The 23088-nt window shown below is 45.2% G+C and overlaps 1 protein-coding gene across 2 annotated transcripts in view; it reads right to left on the bottom strand.

Annotated features, from left to right (window-relative positions):
- The window catches only part of GABRD (gamma-aminobutyric acid type A receptor subunit delta), a 34311-nt gene extending 31374 nt beyond the window's left edge, over positions 1 to 2937 (bottom strand). For both annotated transcript variants that reach the window (XM_055001505.1, XM_055001504.1), the window contains exon 1: positions 2825 to 2937. In XM_055001505.1, coding sequence (XP_054857480.1) covers positions 2825 to 2892 — 68 coding nt within the window. In that variant the 5' untranslated portion in view covers positions 2893 to 2937. The remainder of the gene's footprint in view (positions 1 to 2824) is intronic.
- Positions 2938 to 23088: the final 20151 nt, after the last annotated feature.

Genomic DNA, 23088 nt, shown 5'->3' with positions numbered 1-23088 from the left:
ATTTGAATCACATATTCAACCTTAAGTCACATACAGCCTCAGTCTTCCCTTTTGCAATATGGGGCTAATAATACTAAGCTTTACAGGATGCTTTGAAGGACTCTATGAAGCAGTATAACAACTACTGCCTCGCCTGCTATATAGGTAAAAATGATAAAGGTTCTGTTTATAGTTTGATGTTTTAAACTTCGTATGATTTATGTAGTTTTTAACCTGTTACCTTGCCTTGGCTCTTAGTCGCCTGGGAGAAAGGAGGGCTTATAAACAGTTCAAATAAATAAAATCTAGAACATCAAATATACAGATTGAGTAAAGCGCCTTTACCTTTTTACAAATATACTATTTGTTGTGGATAGGCTTTTTAGTTGTTTGAAGATATCTGTATTTTGCTACAGGGCAGCACAACTGAGTTAGCAAACAAAAGGGGAAGGATTGGGTTAGAAGCAGAAAAAAGTTAAAAAGTCTAAAAGGTTACACAGGCCCCATAGGAAGAGTCTGCAAAAATGTGTAGCAGGTAGACAGGCAAAGGAGGACAGAGATCTTGTATTCATTGCATCTGTTTTCTAGAAAGCCTAATCAGACTATATAAAGTTGGTGGATTAGACACTCTCCTGCCACCCCCTAGAATTTTAAAAAGTTGTCGAAGAAGGTATAGAGCAGCATGCAGCAGAGGGCCAGGTGGTGGCGGGGGGTGGGGGGAGAAGATTGTCTTGCCTGCAGTTTCTCCTCTTGCAGAACTCTGCAAAGACCACCTGCAGGTTTACTCAGAAGCAAGCCCTATTGAGTGAGATGGGACTGACTTCCAGAAAAAAAGGTTATACAGGAGGATATCCTTCCAATATACTTCCATGCCTTGCTCTTGGTTTGGCCTCACCGTTTTGTCATTTAGTTCTCTGTCTCTGTCTGAGTGCCTGTTCAAGACATACTGCAAACATGGACAAACAGAGCTGCAGCCTCAACAAAACTCTTTTTGAGCAGCAACAGACAAAAGGGGAGATCCCTCTGGAATCCGCCCTACTTTACATCTGAGACCAAACCCTGAACCTTTTGATGAGTTTGGGGACAAGGATTTGGTCCTTCCCTTAAAGCAAGAGCTTGGGAGAAAATTCCCCCTGCGGGGAGCAAAACTACCTGCCTACTTTCAAGCAATTCGAAATTGTGTACAAACGTGGGATGGCCACGGTTAATGCACACGTGCCTGTGCACACGCAGGCGTAGACACACCCCTCTCTCGTGAAAAAGGCTTTGGAAGAATGGACGAGTAGTGTTGAAAGATGCTGTTGTTCCCTGTATACACACACATACAAACACGCAGGGCTTTTTTCCGGTGGGAACACAGTGGAAGGGAGTTCCGGCACCTCTTGAAAATGGTCACATGGCCGGTGGCCCCGCCCCCTGATCTCCAGACAAAGAGGAGTTTAGATTGCCCTTAGGGCTGAGTGGAGCAGAGGGCAATCTAAACTCCCCTCTGTCTGGAGATCAGGGGGCGGGGCCACCGGCCATGTGACCACTTTCAAGTGGTGCTGGAACTCCGTTCCACTGCGTTCCCGCTGAAAAAAAGCCCTGGCAGGAGATGTTCTGTTTCCAGTTGTCGGTCTCATTTCTTTAAAGGCTGCAAACTAGCCAAACGGTGTTCTGTCATTCTTGCATGCTAAATGAAGATCTGGAGGTAGAGGTCTGGTTATGCATTTTCGCCGAGGGCGATTTAAACTTTAAAAAACTCCACCCTTGTTCCAGCTGACCCAAAGTGACGTCATTGTGCGGTCCTGAGTTCCACCACCTCTTTTCCCAGAAAAAAATCCCTGCAAACATGTATGTCTCATCTGAGATGAAATCGGGAGGGGGGGGGGCTCCTTACGCTTGAGTAACTTACATTGGATCGGGTTGCGCATTTATCCAAAGTGAGAGGTGCTCCAGTTCAAAGTCACCCACAACAAAGTTTGGGAGGGAGGGAAATAATTTTGCACATGTTCAAAAGCTACCTCCAAAAGCAGCAGAAAGTGATCCCAGGGTTTGAGCTAACACAGGTATTTCTTTCCCTAACAACAACAACAAAAACATACCCCGAAATGTGACAGCAGTGGGAAAGAGGATACCAAAGAGATGCAGCAGTAAAGAGATAGGAACTAAAGATTTTACTCCTACCTAACTGTCTATTGTTGTATGAGCCTACTGGCTAGTTTCTATGTTGTTTATCGTCAGTTTTAGGATTGCTTATGCCCGATTTCAGCATTTCTTCAACTCTCTACTGGATTTCTGCTGGTTTAAATCTTTGCAAACCTGCAGGTATGTACCTCATTACACAGTTTATTGAAATGTCTTTGAAATTGACCATACTGACTGGCGCTGTGTAATCCGCCTCGAGTCTTAGTGAGAAAGGCGGACTAGAAATAAAGTAAATAAATAAACAGTAGAAGACGGACAGGTGCTGCTTGTCGAAGGGGGAGGCTAGCGAAAATCCCCTTTCCCGTGCATCAATGGAAACGCGGGGGCTTCGTTGTCGACTCGGGTCCGGCAAAGCTCCAGCTGCTAAGTACAAAAAACTTGACGCTGAAGGCAGGAAGCGGATTAGTTTTTCTGACTGCTGCCCATCGAGCTATGCAAAAAGGCATCTCCCAGTTCAAATGGACTGATGGAAATTCAAATGGATTTTCTCCCCCGGCCCCAAATCCCTGCCACCAAACTAGAATATCACCCTTGGGCAGGATTTGACGGCTTGCCCTTCCTTTGGATGTTCCCCATCGCTCAGGTCAGCCCGCTTAGTTGGAAAGGTAGGAAGGATTTGCTCCCGGCTCTTTCCAAACAGCCTTGCGCACGCCCTTACCTGGTGCAGGTGTGCTGCCGAGACCAGAGCAGCAGCAAGGAAGGCAGCAGCCAGGTGAGCAATTCCATCGCCACGTCTGGGGCGCGCTTCTTTTGGAGTAAGCCCTGCGGCGCTCAAGGGGGGCTCGCAGCCCAGGACAAGGCGCGCACCGGCTCCGGTTCAGACGCGGCCAAGTTGCAAAAGCCCCAACGGGCGGCCGGAGCGGCGACTCCGGGGCGGCTGGCCCAAAGTGGCCGGCATCGCTCTGCAGCCCCCCAGCCGCTTCGGAGCCGGGCTCAGGCTGGGCAAGAGAGGGAAACCCCTTCCGCCTCTTCCGAGCTACTCCAAGCGAGTCCCCTTCGTGCCAAGGGCGCGGGTGCCAAGAGGTATCCGATGGCCCCGCTTGGCTGGCGCTCTGCCTCTCGCCCAGAAGGATCCGCTTCTTCGGGAAGGAAAGAGGAGGGGGGGGGGAATTAGCAGCTCCCCCTGCAAAGCCGGCGACCGAAAATAAACCCTGGGAAATTACAGAGTTGGTGCGTACCAAAGAGCGCGGCGGCGGCGCGAAGGGGAGGAGGAAAAAGCGCGTTGACCCCGGTTCCGCTCGGACCGCTGAACCTGTGCAAAAGATCCAGCTCAAAGAAGCGTGCATCGGGGCAAGAGAGAGCGAGGAGGAGGAGGATTCTTGGAAGGAGGATCATTAAAAATAATCATCGGAAAGGCGGGCGAGCGAATTGTTCCCGGGAACAGGCTGCCGGTTGCAGGAGCGGTGGGTGGGAGTTAGAGCACGCGCTTCTCCCCCGCGCCCTTCAAACGCAGCCCCAGAGGAGGCGAAGGGGGGGTGGGGAGGGGGAAAAGCCAGAGAAGCTGATGCGCAGCAGCAGCTCCAAGGCGCCCGGCCCTGGCAAAACTTTCTGCTTCTCCAAGGGTTATCCTTTGGCTCAGCCCTCTTCCAGCCGCTGTAATACGGCCATCCTAAGCGCGCGCCTCTTTGCTTGACAGCAAGCCCCTTGGAACTGGACGGGAGTCAGAGTACGTGCACGGCTAGGGTTGCCAGCAACGGGTTGGGAAATTCCTGGAGATCTGGAGAGGTGGAGGAGCCTGGGGAGGGACCTCAGCGGGGCGTAATGCCATAGGGTCCACAATCCGAAGAAACCATTTCCTCCAGGGGAAGTGATCTCTGTGGCCTGGAAATCGATTATAATTCCGAGAGATCTCTAGCCACCACCAGGAGGTTGGCAACTTTATCATAGCCCCCAATGGAGGGGAGTTCCAATTGAACTGAATGGCTGTTTTGCTCCTGCCTGGCTGCAAGCGTTGCGCACATTTCTCTTGCGCGTAAAGGGCCACAGCTTGCTGGTATGGAAGCAGGGTTTACTAAACTCCGGTTAAACCACGTAGGTCTTGTTTGTGAGTCTAGGTGCGAAATGAACGGCTAGCCCGGCTGCTGCAACGGAGCTCAGCGGGACTGAGCACCGAGGAAGCGTTGGCAGAACCGAGCCTGTGCGTGTTGAGTCAGAAGTAGGTCCCACTAATCTCAATGGAGTTCACTTCGTTTAGCAGGATTTGAGTCCAGTGGCACCATAGAGACCAACAAGATTGTCAGGGTCTGAGCTTTCCAGAGTCAAAGCCACAACAGCTTGCCATATATCCGGAGGAGTTAGCCGTGTTAGTCTGTAGCAGCAAAATAGTAAAGAGTCCAGTAGCACCTTTAAGACTAGCCAACTTTATTATAGCATAAGCTTTCGAGAGCCACAGTTCTCTTCGTCAGATGCATGGAGGGTATGAAGAAACTGGCCAGAGATATATAGGTGGTATGGGGAGGGGGGAGTAGATGCAATTCAGCTTCCCATCTAATCTTCCTGCCCACCAGCCTGGGTTGGCACAGGATGCTCTATCCTTTAGCTCTCCTTTGACATTCTTGCAGGATTAGAGTCTCATCGTGGCCTTTAGAGACGAAGATGATGTTCAGGGTATCAGCTTTAGAGAGTCAAAGCTCCCTTCTTCAGATACAGGGAGGAGATCCCTGAAAAACTCCCCTGTATCTGAAGAAGGAAGCTTTGACTCACCAAAGCTGATACCTTGAACATCTTGTTGGACTCTAATACTGCAGTCCTACTACAGAGGCTACCCACCGGTTTAGGAAAATTTTGGATCACATTGCAGCTTTGATGCTCGTTAATTGCTCAACCAAACATCAGGCAGCTAAAGAAGGGACCGGTGTCTTCTATCGTGGTTTAATAGAGAACCACTTATAATGATTTTCCCATGTCTCCTGCCCTGTCAATGGCAAGAGGACAATCGTACCATTCTTGTTTCTGTGGATTTCTGAGCAAGTGCAAAAGTGAAGTAAGATGCCCCCTCCCCCCACTCCCATGGACCAGGTTACCTGTACAGTGAGGTAAACTATCCCGCATGGAAGTGAGGGGGGAGAATTCTGAGATACTAGAATGGATTGTGCCACCTGCTGGTGGAGGATCATATCTGGAAAGCTTGTCTATGCTGTTTTTTTTAAAAAAATCCCTGCAAATAGAAAATCAGCATATCTTGAAACAGAGGAAGATGAGAGCCTTTCCCCCTGCTCTGCTGGATTTCTCTTTGCAGGGTAGGGGGTGGTTAGGTGAATTAACTATCTGGAGTCCAAAGTGTATTTGTTTTGCTTCTTAACTTGATTTGTACACCATGTTTCTCCCAAATGGGGACCCAAAGCAGCTTACTTATTTATTTATACGCCTTTCTCACTGAGATGCAAGGCAGATTACACAGTGCAAGTGAAAATGCAATATAATCAACAGTTAGGACATTCACTGAACAAAGTACAATAATGAATAACGTAGGACATTCAGTGAAAGGCATACAACAGGGTATGGTAGAAGAAAATTTGAAAAACAAGCATAAAGCCGAGCACAGAGATGAAATCTATCTGAAACAATTTACATGGCCTGTTTTGAAACATGGAAACTCCCTAGTAGGCCTTTGTCTGTCTACATCAGCAGACAGTACCCAACAGAGCAGTGTATAGTCCCTGTCCTTAACAAGGCATCTCCCCGAGCTACTTCTTATGTGAGTGGCCCAAGGTCACCCAGCAACCTTTTATGGCAATATGGGGATTTGAACCCAAGTCTGACACAAGTCAAAACTGGCTGTCAGACTGTACTTCCCATTTTACCACCTCTTTGGTGGTGGTGGAAAGTGCCATCAAGTCATAACAGACATGGCAACCCCTACTGGGTTTTTCAAAGCAAGAGACGATCAGAGGTAGTTTGCCATCGCCTGCCTCTGCAACCCTGGTCTTCCTTGGAGGTCTCCCATCCAATTATTAACCAAGGCTGACCCTGCTTAGCTTCTGAGATCTTACAAGATTGGGCTTGCCTGGTCCAAGCTACCACCTCTTTATCCTGCATTTACAGACAGATTCTGAAGTGGTGGAATAGGCTGCACCACTTCAGAAAGGGGTGCCAGACTTCTGCTTTGAATGTCTATTTGCATTTTTTTTAAAAACTCACTCCATGCAATTAGAAAATTATCACAGCAGGAAGAAAGGGGCTTAATGTGCTGGTTTTCTGTTTGCAGGGAGCTTTTCCTCATAGAAGCCTGTTCCCAAATGTGATTCCCCTCCTGCAGGCTGAAGTGGTATAGTCTATTCTACCACCTCATTTCCCTGCATAGATAAACCAGGCGTCAGCTGGTAGGGACCGGGTGGCCATCTGTAGTGTTCCAGGCTGCAGCTGGGGACTTGCTCTTTTTGAACGCTTGGCTATTTTTTTTTACAGTCTTGATGAGGAAAACTAGCATAACAAAGAACGGACTGCTCTAGAACTCTCCCTGCTGCGCTACTTTTTGCAAGGAGTTTGGTGTATAATTGGCATTCGTCCCCCACTCTTCTACAGTGTGAAGTGATACAGTTAGTTCTTCCACCTCGCTTTGCTCTACAGGATGTAAACCACCTATTGAGAAGTGCAGTGAGCACTCTAATTTATTCAAGGGCTCCGCAGGCTGGGTCATAAAACAGGCTGTAGGTTTGCATTTGAAATATACATTCCCATCTAAATGGAGCCCCCAAAGTCCCGAACCTGAAATTCTTTAAAGGCACCTAAAAGAAGCACCATCCACCGGCTCTTAGAGTCTCTCTACATGAGACATCCAGCACATGAAGAACACGTGTCAGGAAATGCAATGTTAGCCAGGAAGAGTAGTTTAAAAAGGCAGAGCCGGCAGCAGGGCAAAGGCTTTGCTATACACCGGAATTATGTGAAATGGCTGTGAAATGCGGGAAGGGAAACTTCAGCCCATTATAACCTTTCCAGGTCCAAGTCTGGCTCTGGAAGGCAGCTCCAGCCCATTTCCATTCCTCTCTGTCCTCTGGTTGCGATCCCAGCAGTTTTAGACTGGAGAGGTGAAATTGACAGAGCCTTCAGGGAGGCGAAGATGAAATTAACAAACCCTCTGAGGAGTGATCTCCGCTGGCTCTGTCTTTTTAAACTACGCTTCCCAGCTTACGTTGCGTCTCCCAACACTTGACGAACGCGCGCCAAGGCATCTCATGTAGAGACTCATAGCTATTACTCCTGTTGAGAATTGCTTTCTGTAACATTCATTTATTTAAAATATTCATGTCCTGTCCTCCCTCTAAACAGGATACCAGAGGCTAGCAATTTAATTTTCTGTGCATGGCTCAGATTCTAACAATTACCAGTTCAGAAGTAGGTGAGCAGGATTTGAGTCCAGTAGCACCTTAGAGACTAACAAGATTTTTCGAGTGTAAGCTCCCTTTTTCAAACACTCTAAAAATCTTTTTGGTCTCCAAGGTGCCACTGGATTCAAATCCTGATGATCTACTGCAGAGCGGTATGGCTACCCACCTAATTGGAAGTAGGTGGTGATCTTCATTTTAGTTGGGGTTATTTAACCTGGAATGAAATTAGAATTTGCATCACACACAGGAGAAAGTAAGCCCAAGCTCAGGATTCAGAAATCTGCACCTAGTAACGCCATCATGGTTGGACTTTGGAGGAGGACCTTTGCTCACAAGCAGGACAGACCCAAAACAGGCAGTAGCTTTCCAGCTGAAGAATATGTTACCATCTAGAGCCCCACCCCGCCTTGCTTAAGTTTGGAGTACAATTCTCTAAGTGTACCATCCACTGGTTCTTAACTATTACTACTTGTGGAAGAGGAGCAGTGGAAACGACAGAGCACATTTTACTCCACTGCCCTCTCCACCCAAAATTCCATCTAAAGTATATCCCCCCCCCTTACCTGGAAGCTTGTCAGGCCGTTCTAGCGAAGCTCAGGTGGAAATGCTGCTTGTGGGTGAGAAAGAACAGCTAACAACAGCAGCTGCAAAATTATGTACAGTTATTTGCAAAGCCCGACTGAACAACCGAGATATAAAAAGGACTCGTGGCTAAGTTACTCCAAGCCACCTTTGAGGGGGGATACAGATTGATTTGATTTGATATACCTATCTATTACCTTTACAGGTAATTTATTTTCTCTAGTCCAACCTGTTGGTAGTTATTTTTAACAATTGATGGTAACTGAATTATTTGATTCTATGGTCAATGACCATAATAAACACTGATTGATACTATTGTTGAGAATTTGCTTCCATGAAATTTATTTCTTTAAAACATGGATATCTTGGCACAAGACAGAATGCTGAAACTGCTTCTCTATGCATCACAGGCGCAATTGGAATACAGCCCCTGCGTGCAGAGGAGACAGGGAACTCCTAGCAGTGTGAATTGAAGTCTTCGTGGTGGCCATGGGGGCCTTGTATTGTGAGAACGAGTCCTCAAACAGCAGGTCTTGGAAAGACCATTCCCTGCCCAAAGGCCTGGAGAGCAGCTGCCAGCCAGAATGGACAATACAGACCTAGAAACACAAATTACCTGTCTCAGCAAAAAACTGCTTTGTGTGTGCCAGAGATGGGTCATGGCTTAGTAACAGAGCACACAGCATACAGAAAGTCTTATTTTCAGTTTTTATCCTCTTCAGCTTGAGTGCCCTTGAGGGAAAGTGTTTCTTTGACGCCCTAGAGAACACCTGCCAGTCAGAGTAGGCAATACAGAGCTCGATGGACCAGCAGACTGCTTATGTTGCCTAAGTTCAAAAGTTCAGCTTTTAAAACCTTCTTTCTCTCTTTGCTGGGGTGGAAACATTCTTAAGGCAGCATGTGCAATTGCTTTCTCTTTGGATTTATTTTCCCTAGAATAAGAGGGGGAGGGATACAGGAGGCAAAATGGCTTAATCTGTCTGCCCTTCCCATTAATGTTCATTTATTTATAGTGTTCTGTGGTAGTATTTTAAATAGATGCTACAGAACAGACAGTCGGTGATGACAAGAAGGTCTGAGTTGGGTAATCTCTGGAAATGTTCCTCTCGGAGATGTAAATCTATCCTTTAATCTGGGGAAAGATAATGTTACCCCCACCCTCCAGCAATATCCTATCTCTTGCAAAGGCAAAACAGCCAAGCCAACCGTGCCAGTTCTTAATGGAAATCCACATTCCTTGACACTGTTATTTAACGGGCAGCCGGTGTCAACCAATTCAAGATATCTCAGTCCGTTAATTGTTAGGCATTTAACTTACTGGTTGACTGACAGTGTCATCCTAAGCAGAGTTATAATTTTCTAAGTCTGTTAATGCCCACGGGATGAGAAGGGTGTAAATTCTGTTTAAAATCGCACTGTGAAACTACTTTGGAATTCACGAGTTCTGTCCTTGGCACCTCCATTTAAAGGACTGCAGTTAGAAGGTTTGGGGAAGGATCCCTGTCTGCTTGGGTTGTGGAGAGTCTGGAATATATCTGTACATTGGATGGATGGATGGATGGGGCAGAATTACCCCCCCTCCACCCCCCACTGTGGATGGAAGAAAGGCAGATCAGTGACTCATACAGAGATAAAACTAGCAAACTCCTCTGTAGGTGGATAATCCTGCTGCATTTCTGGAGTGACGGAGTAGTCCACACAACCCAATGCAGAGATGCAGAAGAATTACCCAAGAGATGTTAATTGGAAAGGGGGAAATAAGAGCAGTGACTCACACAGAGATAAAACTGGCAAACTCCTGTGCAGGTGGATAATCCTGCTGCATTTCTGGAGTGATGGAATAGTCCACACAACCCAATGCAAAGGTGCAGAAGAATTACCCAAGAGATGTTAATTGGAAAGGGTGAAGTAAGAGCAGTGACTCACACAGAGATACAACAGGCACAGTGAGTAATTCTGCTCTGTCTCAGAAGTGACTGACTGATCCAATGACATCCAATGATATGAAGATGCAGAAGACTCCCCAACTTGAAGGAAGACTGATTGGCAGAGGCCAAAGCCAGCGACTCATGCAGAGATGCAACAGACAGACTTGTCTTATGCATAAGGAGCCTTTAATCAGAGGCACATGAGCAGTTTTTTTTTTTTTTGTAAAAATGCTGGTGTGCCCCATCACATTTTTTGGGATATTCTGTAGTGTGGGAATGGTACTCTCATGTTTCACTGTACATGATCTGCATTACTTCATGTGGGAAGGGCAGAACCCAATGCGGTAGATTCTGAGCTGAGGAAATAAAAGGCAGGGTTGTTGTATGTTTAATAGTTGTGTGCAAAAAAGGGAGTTTTGGCAAATGCCACTTCTCCCGCTGTGACTTTGCAAGAGCGGAAAAAAACTAGTTGCAGAGGCAATTGCTGGATGTGTTGGGAATTCAGAACAGATGTGAGCTTGATAGATAACTGAAATTCGCATGAATGACATGGAAGGAGCTTATTTATCCCCATGTGTGTGCTTTGTTTCAGGAAACAAGAGTCACACCTCATAACTCATTTCTGGCCCTGGGGCAACATGCATTTGGGTTTACGCCATTTTTCCCCTTCAAGAAACCAACACATCCCAGCCCCTTTCTTCTAGGGACATTCTCTGTCTCCTTTGCACGGCTGTTTCTGCCAAACAGAAGCAACTCGGGCCTGTGCGTGCTTCCTCTCAAGTACATCTAATGGAACTCCAGGGATTTAGTCTCCCAACTGTGTTCAGGATTGCCACCTAAAACTAATTTCCAACTTGGCTAATATAAAAACCACCACATTTCTCTTAACTTCTGCTTTCTGCCTGACAAAGGAGTAATCTGTGCTGGAGACAGATTCAGATTTCCTGCCCTCCCCCTCCTACAACTGGAGATACTGATACTGATTTATCGGCAGAAATATCCTGAACCCTTTTCTGTTATATTTGCACAGGGAGCAAAGTGGCTTAGGGCAAAATCCCATTTTGGGGCCCTCCTCTAGCATCCTCCACATGTGCTGTCAGTAGATAACATAGAATATTTCAGTACAGTATCACCATGCAGTATCAAAATAATAAAAGTACAGTTAAAAACTACACAATAAAGTACAGTATCAACATAACAAGTCTATCCACCCTCTGCTATGGAAGTTTGCTAGGTGATCTTGGGCTAGTCACCCATTCTCAGCCTAAACTACCTCACAGGGTTGTTGTGAGAATGAAATGAAGAAGAGCCACTTTGAGGAGAAAGGCTGGACATAAATGAACTAAATAAATGAAATGTGCATGTCATATTTAATTATGTTCTATTAATTACTAACCAGTGGCTATCCAGTATAGTGGTTAGAGTGTTGAAGTGGGACTTGGGAAATCTTGTACCAATCCCTGCTCATAAAGCCATAAAGCTGACTCCATACTGCTAATCCTATCTCAGCCTAACCTACCTCACACGGTTGTTGTAGGGTGGCCAACCACCAGATGCTGGTTGGAGATTTCCTAGAATTGCAACTGATCTCCAGACAACAGAAATCAGTTTCCTTGGGGAGAATGGCTTCTTTGGAGGGTGGACTCTATGGCATTGTACCCCGATGAAGCCCCTCCTCTTCCCAAGCCCCACCCTCTCCAGGCTCCACCCCGCAAATCTCCAGCAATTTCTCAACCTAGAACTGGCATCCCTAAGCCAGTTTGGTGTAGTGGTTAAGAGCAGCAGGACTCTAATCTGGAGAGCCGGGTTTGATTCCCCACTTCTCTGCTTGAAGCCAACTGGGTGAGCTTGGGTCAGTCACAGATTCTCGGAGCTCTCTCAGCCCCACTCACCTCACAGGGTGATAATAATATTAATATTCTTTGTAAACTGCTCTGAGTGGATGTTAAATTGTCCTGAAGGGTTGTGTATAAATCGAATGATGTTGTTGTTATTAATGTGAGGGATGGGAGAGCCATATAGGCCGGCTACCCTGAACTCCATGAAGGGTGGGAGAATAAAAATGTGATTGATGACATCAATTCATTCAGTCCATTCAGTTTTACAAGCGGGATGTTTCACGCTGCATGGGAGAGCCATAAAAAGTGAGCTAAATTCTGACACGCAGATCGTTGGCAGGGCTTGGGTAAGTCACACGCTCTCAACCCACATTCTGTCACAGGGTTAGTCTAAAGATGGGTGCTAAAGATAGTGAAACGGTTTTGTGTTCTGAAAAGTCTTACAAACATTACTAATCCAAGCCCCAAATCTCTCTTTGAAACATCTTTCCTTCCTCTTGCCAAAGGGCCAAAAAGCTACCAGTATACAGTTTGTTCTGCAGCCCTTTTAATACCCACTTCTCTGTGCAAGTAATGTGTTGGGGGAGGAAAGCAGTATGCACAAATGTACAAATCATCTCTTTCTTCATAATGTACAATTCAGATCCCAGCTGTGTTTTATCTCCTGGAATCACAAGCCATTGGGAGCATTAATACTTCACCTAATCTGTCTCTTTTGTGAGATACCAATATTAGATTTTTTTAAACAATCGAGCTATTTTGAAACACCCTGCCTTTCTCTCTCGAGAGCCCCAGATCTTCCCTTGTTCTGGTTCTTCTCACGTTCTATACCACACCAATATCTAGGTTATTAGAGATTCAGAAAGCGCAATCCATCCCTGTGGAATATGTGGCAAAAGAGGTTGTAGGGGGTTATTACCCACCCCGGGGGGGAAAGGATGACATGCTGCTTTATTGCACTCTCTCCCTCCTGCCAGGGATAGAAATGTTTAGATATAAGTAGTTGTCACCTTGGAAACACTGAAAGACAAGAAAACCTATACCTGTAAGCAGCAGTGCCATATATATCACCTAAAATGAAAGCTGGCCACTTTTACTATCCTAAATTCTAATTTCTCAGTCATGCAGCATGTTAAGATAAGTAATTTCTAGCTTCCTGAGAGCCTTTATTTACCTCACAACTGCCCTGTGAGGCAGGCCCCTGCAAGTCTCAATCTTAAACCGGATGTATATGTCAATAATTAAGAACAACCACTCCGAGAGGGGACATGAGTCAGTGGTAAGAGTGGATTTTGCACGCCGAAAGGTAGAAAGGGTGGTAGCTTTGGGGAAAGACCTTTCTCCGATGAATAGTTGGAGGGAGGGAGAGAGATCCAATCCCGTCTTTCATTGGCAAGTTTCTAGTTAAAAGAACACACGCTACTTCTAGTAGAACTGCAGAATGGAACATGCTTAAGTAGATAGATCAAGATGGGTATCTGTGTTAGTCTGTCTGTCGCAGTAGAAAAGAGCAAGAGTCCAGTAGCACCTATAAGACCTACAAGATAAGGAAGCTCAAGACAATGCATCCACCTGGACTGAATCGAGACCTAGGTTTCCTGTCTTATTACTAATGCTGATTTCTCCATATCCACTACTCGTCTGCATACCCCACCCTATCCAATCACACCTGCTCTTATCATTCACCAGCTATTATCATTCAGCTTCTGTAATCATTCCACTCTCTAAGATAAAGACAGATGGACTCACATTCTAGCTGTATCTGCAAAAGTGAGCTGTGACTAACGAAAGCTCCTACCCTACCACAAACTTTGTTAGCATTATAGGCACTACTGGACTCTTGCTCTTTTCTAATGCTTTGAGTAAAATCTTCCATATTTATGTTACCTTACTTTGGCAAACATTAATTATTCCATATTCTTTTACTGCAGTTTTTCTTTCACCAAAAATTTCTTTTCACCCTCTACTATTCCACTGCTGAACACTCTACTTTGCCTGCTGTACGCAACATGTTCTCTCCTGTCTTGATTTACAAACACATGGTGCAATCTTAGGTAGAGTTACTCCAGTCTAAGCCCATTGACATCAATGGGCTTAGACTGGCCTAACTGTGCATAGGATTGCACTGATGAGGGTTTTTGTTGTTGTTGTTAAATACACATTTGAGAAAGATAATGGTCCTGCAATATGTGATCTATTGTTTAAAATATATCTCAGCAGAAGCAGAGTGTAAAATGGCACAACGGTACCTTAGTGTTCATGGGCACGCATTGATGTGCATGTGCCAAGACGCATGCATTTCCCACTGAGAGATTTAACTTCTAGAGAGCCAAGGCCAAATCCCTGACAAATTACAATGCTAGTAACTCAAAAAAAATTTCCAGCCAGGCACTTCCAGAAGGAAAATAAAGGTGAAAAAAGCTGGGCAGGGGTTTTCCAGAGATGGGGACCAGAAGCATAAATACATAGCCCTACTAGATTAGACCAATGAGACCAATTAGTCCATCTAATCCAGCATTCTGTTTCTCACCATGGTCCGCCAAATGCCTTAGAAATCCTACAAACAGGACACAAAGGCCATAGCTTTTCCCCTGTGCTTCCACGGCAATTGACATTCAGACGTACGCTGCCTCTGAACGTGGAGGTTCCAATCAGCGATCGTGGTTAATACCTGTTAAGGGACGTCTCCTTCATGAATGTGTCTCATTCCCCTTCGAAAGCATCTAGATAGTGGTCATTGTCACATCCTGTGGCGGTGAGTTCTGCAAGTTAATTAAGAGTCTCTCTACATGAGACGCCTAGGTGTGTGTTCATCAAGTGCTGGGAGGCGCAATGTTAGCTGGGAAGTGTAGTTTTGAAAAACAGAGCTGATGGAGATCGCTCCGGAGTGGACGGATTCTCTCACAGCCTCTAGCTTGCCAGCCTATCTCTCCTTCTGGAGCTTTTAACCTGCCACCCTCGCTGCTTAAAACTTTGAATTAACCAAGCTTCAGAAGGGCAAAGGCTCCAGAAGGGGAGACGCCAGAGCTGTGAGATCCCCTCCGGAGCAATCTCCACTGGCTTTTTCAAAACTACGCTGCCCAGCTAACATTGCATCTCCCAACACATGAAGAACACGTCAGATGTCTTGTTTAGAGACACTCCATGTGTAGTCTGAAAGACTGTCCCTTATCACCAGGGTCACCTAGAGCTAATATTATAGAGGGATCAACAAGCAAAGCTTTTCACTGCAAGAAGTTTCAGCAATATCATGTGCACATCGAACCACTGTTAAAGTTGCAGGAAAAGACTAGAGTTGCCAACTTTGGGTTGGGAAATTCCTGAAAATTATGGGGATGAATTTTAGGGGAGATGGGGTTTGGGGGAGGGGAGGGAACCTCAGGGGGTTATGATGTGATAGAGTCCACCTCCAAAGCAGCCATTTTCTCCAGGGGAACTGATCTCTGTTATCTGGAGATCAGTTGTAATTCTGGGAGAGTGCTGGGACCCACCTGGAGGTTGGCAACCCTATAAGAGGCTGCTTAAAAAGCCTGTAAGCCTACATGAAGGGAGAGAATTTGGAGGAAGGGGACGGTAGCATTCTCTCTTCTTCTGCCACTTCTTTGCCTCTGAAAACCCACTTGTTGCACACCATGGCATCCATGCATGTACTTAGGCCCTTGCACATTCACACACCCATATATCTCTTCCCCAGCAGGTAGACAACAATCTTTCTCGGGTTTTAATTATTTTTCCTTACAATATTATTTAAACAGTCCCAATCCTCCACTTTAAGAGCTGTTTTTGCACTCTAAAGCTCTCGGGAAATCTACGAGCCTTAAATTCCGGCGCCAAATTTCCCATCCTCATTTGAAGTTCTCTCCTGGTTATTTCTCATTAACGTTTCATCGCTTTGGTGCCTGGAGAGGTGCAATTTCCCTTTGCTTATTCTCTCCTTTAGAAGATGGATCTGTTGTAATGTCCCCCCATCCAAGCTCTGATCCAACAGATGTGGAGAGTTTGGAAATGCCAGCGCCTTTCTATGGGGAGACGAATAGCCTGACTGAGGGCCAAGCTACAAGTGACGAATGACACTTGAACGGCAAGTGAACAGATTCACGTGTATTCCTCCCTGTTCACTTGCCATTCACTTGCACTACATGATCAAGTGGATCGCAAGTGGAGCGCAAGTGAACAGGGAGGAATACACGTGAGTCTGTTCACTTGCCGTTCAAGTGTCATTCGTCACTTGTAGCTTGGCTCTGAGCTCCTCAAGGCTCGATCCTAAGCCGAGGAAATCATAGGCCTGTCCTTGCAATCACTTCTTCCTCTAAAAAGAAATAAGAATGCCAGGCGGAAACAGTTTCCTCTAGAGCCCTCCTATTAACTTCAATTGGATTAATCTGGAATGAATCGTTTGTGCAGAGCGGAGAGTAAGAGATTGCCACCTAAAACTGAAATCCTGAAGTACTTAATTGAAAGTAAATCCCAACAGAATCGGTGGAAGTTAACCTAAGCAAAGAAAATGCTTTTCAGGATATCTAGGGCTTCAGTATCTAGAAAGTAGAAACCCCTCCTTTGTTTGGGGGCAGGGGGGAAACACAGATTCCACCTCGATTGTAATTGACACAAGCCACCCAGTTCGCTACCAGGTACAGCAAATAATGAGCTGTGCGTCATTATTATAGCCAGTCATAACCAAAACCATGAAGAAATGCATCTTTGTAGAGAGAGCATGCTCTTTAGGAAGGGTGTGAAGTGGGGAGGCATTCTCCATCCTTCCCCCATACAATTCATACCTGGCGACATCTCTAGTTCCAGTAGTTATTATTGAGCAAGCGATGTCATCATGCTCGGTGGGAGAGCACATGTTGTGCACTGGTCCGGCAGGTTTTTTTTGCCTCCCAGACCCATTCCCAGGGCCTTCCCCCTGTTGGCCAGGGGAGTGGCAGCGGGGGGGGGGGGGGGCAGAGGCTGGGAGCAGGGGATTCCCCCTTACACACACCCAGGGACCAGGCAGTTCTAGACTGATCTTTGTGATCTAGATATCAGTTGTAATTCTGGGAGACTTTCAGGCCCCGCCTGGAAGGTGGCAGCCCTAGGCAGCAGTGGGGGCCTGCTCTTTTTCTTCTCCCCCCATTGAGGGGTGGGGTCTTTGGTGGTCAGAGTCCCTCCCAGCATGGGGTCTGGGGCAGTTGTTGTTGGAAGAGGAGGATTTAATGCTGTCCCTTTCCTCAGATTTCAGAGGGGGACAAACCAAAGAGTTAGAAAGATAGAGAGGTCAGGGCACTCAGTTTACTGCTCTGACTGTCCTTTGATATGTAGATTGCTATACTCAGGATTTCCTCCTCCTGACTTCCTCCCTCTTGCTTCTTCGCTTCCTGGCATTGTTCCAGGCAATACCTCTCTCCTTCTCCTCCCTCCATCTTGGCAGCATGGATGCAGGCCTTGTCCTGCCATCCATGTCCATCCTTAGACTAGATAGGTAGTTAGGATCTGTCTCTCCTCATATTCTAATCTTTCTGATTAGAATATGGAGTTCCTACAATAAAGAACTCTCATTTCTTTTCTAAATATAAAGCAAGTGTATGATGTATTATTTTCTCTCTTGCACACATACCAGCCAGCAGAACCAGCTCACAACCACCTATAATCATGCCAAATGATAGACTCTGCTAATGGCCCAAACATGGAATCCTTTAATTAGGTTTCTGGGGCCTACATAACGATTTATTTATCAGTTGCTCCTGCTGCCCATCGGATAAGGCTGCCCTGGGAATATTTGAAAATAGCATCCATCTATTACCTGAAGTCCGAACTCATGCAAAGGTCCATTCAATCCTTTTGGCTTTCTTCTAGTGCTCGGGCAGATGGGGTGGGATGAGGTTCTACTGTACACAGAAAGATCTAGATGTAGGAATTGTAAGTAAACAATATAAAGAAGATTTTGGGCTCATAGATTTACTATTGTTTGAGGTTTAAATTGAAAAATACCCTCCAGTGCCCTTCCTGAGTATATGCAACCACTAGCTTAAGGCAGAGAACAGCGTAGTTTTTAAGATAATTAACTGTTGTCACAAAATTGAACTGCACAAGGGCTTTTGTGCACGCCACAGTGGCAGCCACAGTCCCTGAAGCAAAATGCAGCCCTAAAAATAACAAAACACAGGGAAATAAGGGGGAAAGAAATCATAGTTGCATTTTAATAAGCAGCGTGCAGAAAGCAAGTCACCCAAATGGGAACATATGAGACCTTCTGTCAGCACTTATACATTGGGAAAGTAACTTGAGTAATTTAAAATAGCGTTTTTTCCCGTGCTCCACAAAGCAGACAGAGACTGTGCCAGGTTCAAGACAGTATAGGAGAATATTGTTACCTTTCTCCCCTTTTCTCCGTGGCAACGTTTATGCAACGGGGGGGGGGGGGCGGGGAGTGAAATGCAAATGAAAAATTGCAACAAAGAAATTGTCACTCAGATGTAGCAGGAGGTTTCATTTTATAGGAGTTAGCACTCTCGCTGCCAATTCTAAAAATAAAAATGGGGAGAAAAGGAGCCAAAAATGGTTGCTGGAAGATGTGCATATCTAGAAAACGAGGGGGGGGGGAGGAAATCCAAAACACTGGAGCCTTCTGAACAAGTATTTGGCTGGTAATTTTCAATCAATTATATTTCTTGACAATATGCCAGCCTGAACAGGGGGGAAAATGGGCCGACCCTTTTTTCTGTTGGCAACTCTAAGCGATGGATTCGGCTGTTTGGACCATTTGAGCACACTCGGTAACAAAAGTGTTGCCTTAATTGTGGACCTCAGTCAAACATGCTTACCAGGAATAGTGCTACCTGTGTAATCTTGCACGATTCAAGTCCAGTTGCACCTTAGAGATCAACTAGATTTCCAGGGTATGAGCTTTCGAGAGTCAAAGCTCCCTTCATCAGATCTTGGAAAACTCATCCTAGACCATCAGAATTTAGGTCCAGTAGGACCTTAAAGACCAACTAGATTTCCTGGGTAAGCTTTCGAGAGTTAGAGCTCCCTTTGTCAGATACGAGGAGTGGAAAAGGAAGGGGTCATTATAATCCAAGCAGAGGGTGGAAGAGGTATTGTAAATTAGAGTGTCAGGAAGCTAGCTACAATACTTGTAGTTAGCCTGATACAGCCTGGGTGTGAAGTGCAGAGAGTTAGCATCTGTAATGCCAATGGGACATTTTGCAGTACCCTACTTGGATGTTTTTCTTCATTGCTCTTCTCTCTCAGCCTTGGGTATATCCTTTACCAGACATGTCTAGATATCACTGGAGTCTTAGGAGTTTGTTTATAGTATTTGACCTAAAGCAGATATGAACTTAACCTGTCAATCCATCATGTCTGAATGTCATGTAACTTTCACTTGATTTATATATTCATTTGACTGCGTGTATATCCACATAATAATTTCTTGTTCTGAAAAGTATAAAAGTGGATGCTACTAAATTCCGGTATGCACTTGGCTGTCTGTTATTTATTTACATTGTTTATAGTCCACCTTTCTCACTGAGACTCAAGGTGGATTACACAGTATGTGGTTAATACAATCAGTATCAAGTACATTTCAATACAATACCATAAGGTAAACAGATATAAGTTTAAAAGACATAGCATTAGCATGGATCCAAGACAGAGTAGAAAAAATATTGGAGCAAAACATAATCAATTCTAGGACTAACATTATACAACATGGAGCGCTGGTTGTACATAGGATTACATATTTAAAGCAGCAGATAATATTTAAGGCAAAGATAGTGATGAAGTCTATGATCCCTGACTCGTTAGTGAAGCATCTGAGACCCCATCCCTACAATACAGCCCTCCCATTTGAGTAAAAAGCCTTTTTGAATAGTTCGGTTTTGCATCGTTTGCGGAAAGCCAGGAGAGTGGGGGCTCTTCTGACTTCCTCAGGCAGGTCATTCCACAGGATAGGGGCCACCCCAGAGAAAGCCCTTGTATGGGCTGCTGCTGACCTCATCCGTGTGCAGCCCGGCACCCGGCACCCTGTTCAGATTAGCAAAGCTGCTGTGGAGGAACATAGGGAGGGAGGCGGTCCCGTAGGTATGCCGGACCAAAGCCGTGAAGAACTTTGTAAGTAATAACTAATACCTTGAACTGAGCATGGTAAATGATGAGCAGCCCTAGTGCCAGGGTTTCTGGCGCTGGAGGCCAGCCTCGCGTGTGCACGCCAGCAGTCTGGCTTGGTGGGCTTGTTGTCGGCAACTGCTGCAATGCTGTCATCAGACACCTGTGGTCAGAAATGTGAAGGGTTGTGTGCTTTTTTTTTTGGCCAAGGCATGTATAACCATCTTTTTCATGCTTGACTATAATAAGAAATAAACAGAAATTGTGCATGGTGAAATGTTGTCTTCTATGAGACTCTTAAAGGCACAGCGGGTCTCTTGGGGTCTGACCCTTTGCTTAAAAGGCTCTTTGAAAGCTAGCTGCACTTACTTGTGAAATGAAAAGGACATTACCTGTGATTATGGTCTATTTGTTTTAATGATTGGATCCTTTCTGCTTTGACGAAGGTGAGCTTTTAAACTGAAGCCCAGCAGAATAAAATGGCACTTTTAAAGCGAGCGCTCGGCCGACCTTTTCCATTCTCCCGGTCAATAGACTTCTCATAAATTGCTTGTGATTATGCCTTAATGAAGCACAGTGTCAGGACAAAACGGCAGAACCACCAGGCCACTTCTGAGACACAGGCCAATGAGCTCGGTTGGGCTTCTAAAACTCCATCAGGGGCATATCAAAGAAAGATGCAATTCGTTCAGGGTTTGCAGTATTGCTTTCCAGAGAGAAACTCCAGCTGGTGAAGTTTCATGAGAGGGGCTAAATTAGAAAGTGAGATGAAGCCTTCACAGCTGAGATTCTGTCCCCCTCCATAATCTGTGCGTGGCTCACCAAAGTAGGTGTTCAACTGTCCCTATTTACTATGAGATATTTTTCCCATGGCCCCTATCCCTGGTACATCACTGTCTTTGCCTTTTGGGGATAGATCAAGACGGGTAGTTGTGTTATTCTGTAGCAGTAGAAAAGAGCAAGAGTCCAGTAGCACCTATAAGACTAACAAAATTAGTGGTATCTGAAGGTATCTGAAGAAGGTATCTGAACTCAGGTATCTGAAGAAGTGAGCGGTGGCTCATGAAAGCTCATACCGTACCACTAATGTTGTTATAGGTGCTACTGGAGTCTTATTCTTTGCTTTTTGGGAAATGCTTTTTTAAAGTTTTGAGTGTGAAAAGTGCTAAAGTTGTAAATTTATATGTCATTTATAGTCCGCTTTTCTCACTGAGGCTCAAGGTGGATTACACAGAGAGAGATTAGTACTCAGAGAGAGATTAGTACAGTCAGTATCAAGGACATTTCTACAAACAATGCCGTAGGGTAAATAAATACACATTTTCAAAGACATAGCATTAGCAAGAATCCAATACAGAGTTGAAGAAATGCTGAAACAGAACATAAGCAATTCTAGGGCTGACATTAGACAACATGAAGCACAGGTAGCTCACAGGAGCACGGATTTAAGGCAACATTAGTGGTGAAGTCTATGGTCCCTAACTCATTAACGAAGCATCTGAGACCCCCTCCCTACAATACAGCCCTCCTATCTAAAAAAGCCTTTTTGAATAATTTGGGTTTGCATAGTTTGTGGAAAGTCAGGAGAATGGGGGCTCTCCTGACCTCAAATCCCCCCTGCCCTCTGTCTGGTTCACATATGCAGGAGAATGTAGCTTAGAAAATGGCCATGCTCGGAGATGGCAGAATGGACTAAACCCCTGCAAACTGCAGGTGGTAGATGTTCCAGCTGTGAATGGTCCTTCACATAAAAAACTTCCATGCAAATAGAAAATCAGCATTGCACAGCAAGGAGAGAGGTCTATCCCTGTCTCTTTGTTCCTTGCGCTAATTCTCTCTTTGCATGGAATTTGTCCCCCCCCTCCGCAAATATTTTCCAAAATGCTCCTACATTTTACCACCTCTGCATTCTGCCTCATTTTTCTGCATAAAAACCTATGTAAACCTAGCCACCTGAGCAGGAAAGAAATGCATAATCTCTTGCGCTGGAGCATGCACATGAGCACTAATGCACCCTCTAGCACTCAGCCTGCTGAATCACAGGTTGCAATGGCTGAGGTGGATAACCTACTGCAAGATAATTGTATATTTGCATGTGGGAAAACCAAGATGCGCCCACCAGCTTCTCCACTAAGAGAACGAGGGTTGCACCCTGAGGAATGACAAAGCTCATAACTCACCTAAACAAAATTTTAACAAGACCACCCACAAAGGCAAAAATAGGAACAGTGAATCATCAAGAAAAGAAAAATAGGGATTGCAATTAGAGAGGCCATCTCTGGCTTGGGAAATTCCTGGAGATTTGGGGATGGTGCTTGGGGAGGGAATTCAGTGGGGATGAATGACACTGTAATTATTACCAATGCATGTAAAGGATTGATTGTAATTGGAGATGCAGTTTAAATTCTGGTTTACGAAGAAGCGTTGCAAAATGGGATGTTTTAGTTGCTAGCGCACCTGTTGCCAGCTCTCCCGGAACATTGCTTCCCGTCGGTGGTAACTTCGGTTCTTCACGACGGTCACCTGCCTACAAAGAGAAAGAAGAATTAACATGAAATATGGACTTGATTCATATGAACTGTGATACTTACCTTACTTAAGAGCATTGGTTTGGACTTGACTTATATGAACTGTATTTAGGAATACTGGCTATTTGGGGTAGGAATATCTTATAGGGATTGAACGTATAGAAGGATTTTGGTTTACAGTGGATGTTTATACAATAGATTTACACTATTTGCACTTGCACTTTAAAAATTCAAAAATTCAAAATTATAAATTCTATAATCCAGTGGATCATTCACTCAAACAATTTCAGGTCTCTTAGGACTATTCGTCCCCCTTGGTTTGTGTGTTTGTGAGAGACCTTCCCCTTTAGTTTTGATCTGGAGATGGTGCCTGGGGAGGGAATTCAATGGGGATGTGACATCACTTCAGGGCATTTCTCCTCTGCCATTCCCTCCAGGGTAACTGATTTCCATATTCTGGAGATCAGTTACAATTTTGGGAGAACTCCAGGTCCCACTTGTAGGTTACAAAATGCAACACAATGCAACGCGTTGGACCGTCTTTAGCAACCAACAGGGTGGTGAAATACTGACTGGTTTTGCAAGTTATATTGTATAAAGGAGCCTATGAGGAAGAGAAATACAC

Source organism: Eublepharis macularius, chromosome 17 (genome assembly GCF_028583425.1).
Source record: "Eublepharis macularius isolate TG4126 chromosome 17, MPM_Emac_v1.0, whole genome shotgun sequence".
In the NCBI taxonomy this organism is placed as follows: domain Eukaryota; kingdom Metazoa; phylum Chordata; class Lepidosauria; order Squamata; family Eublepharidae; genus Eublepharis; species Eublepharis macularius.
This window is presented reverse-complemented; position numbering and strand designations above follow the sequence as displayed.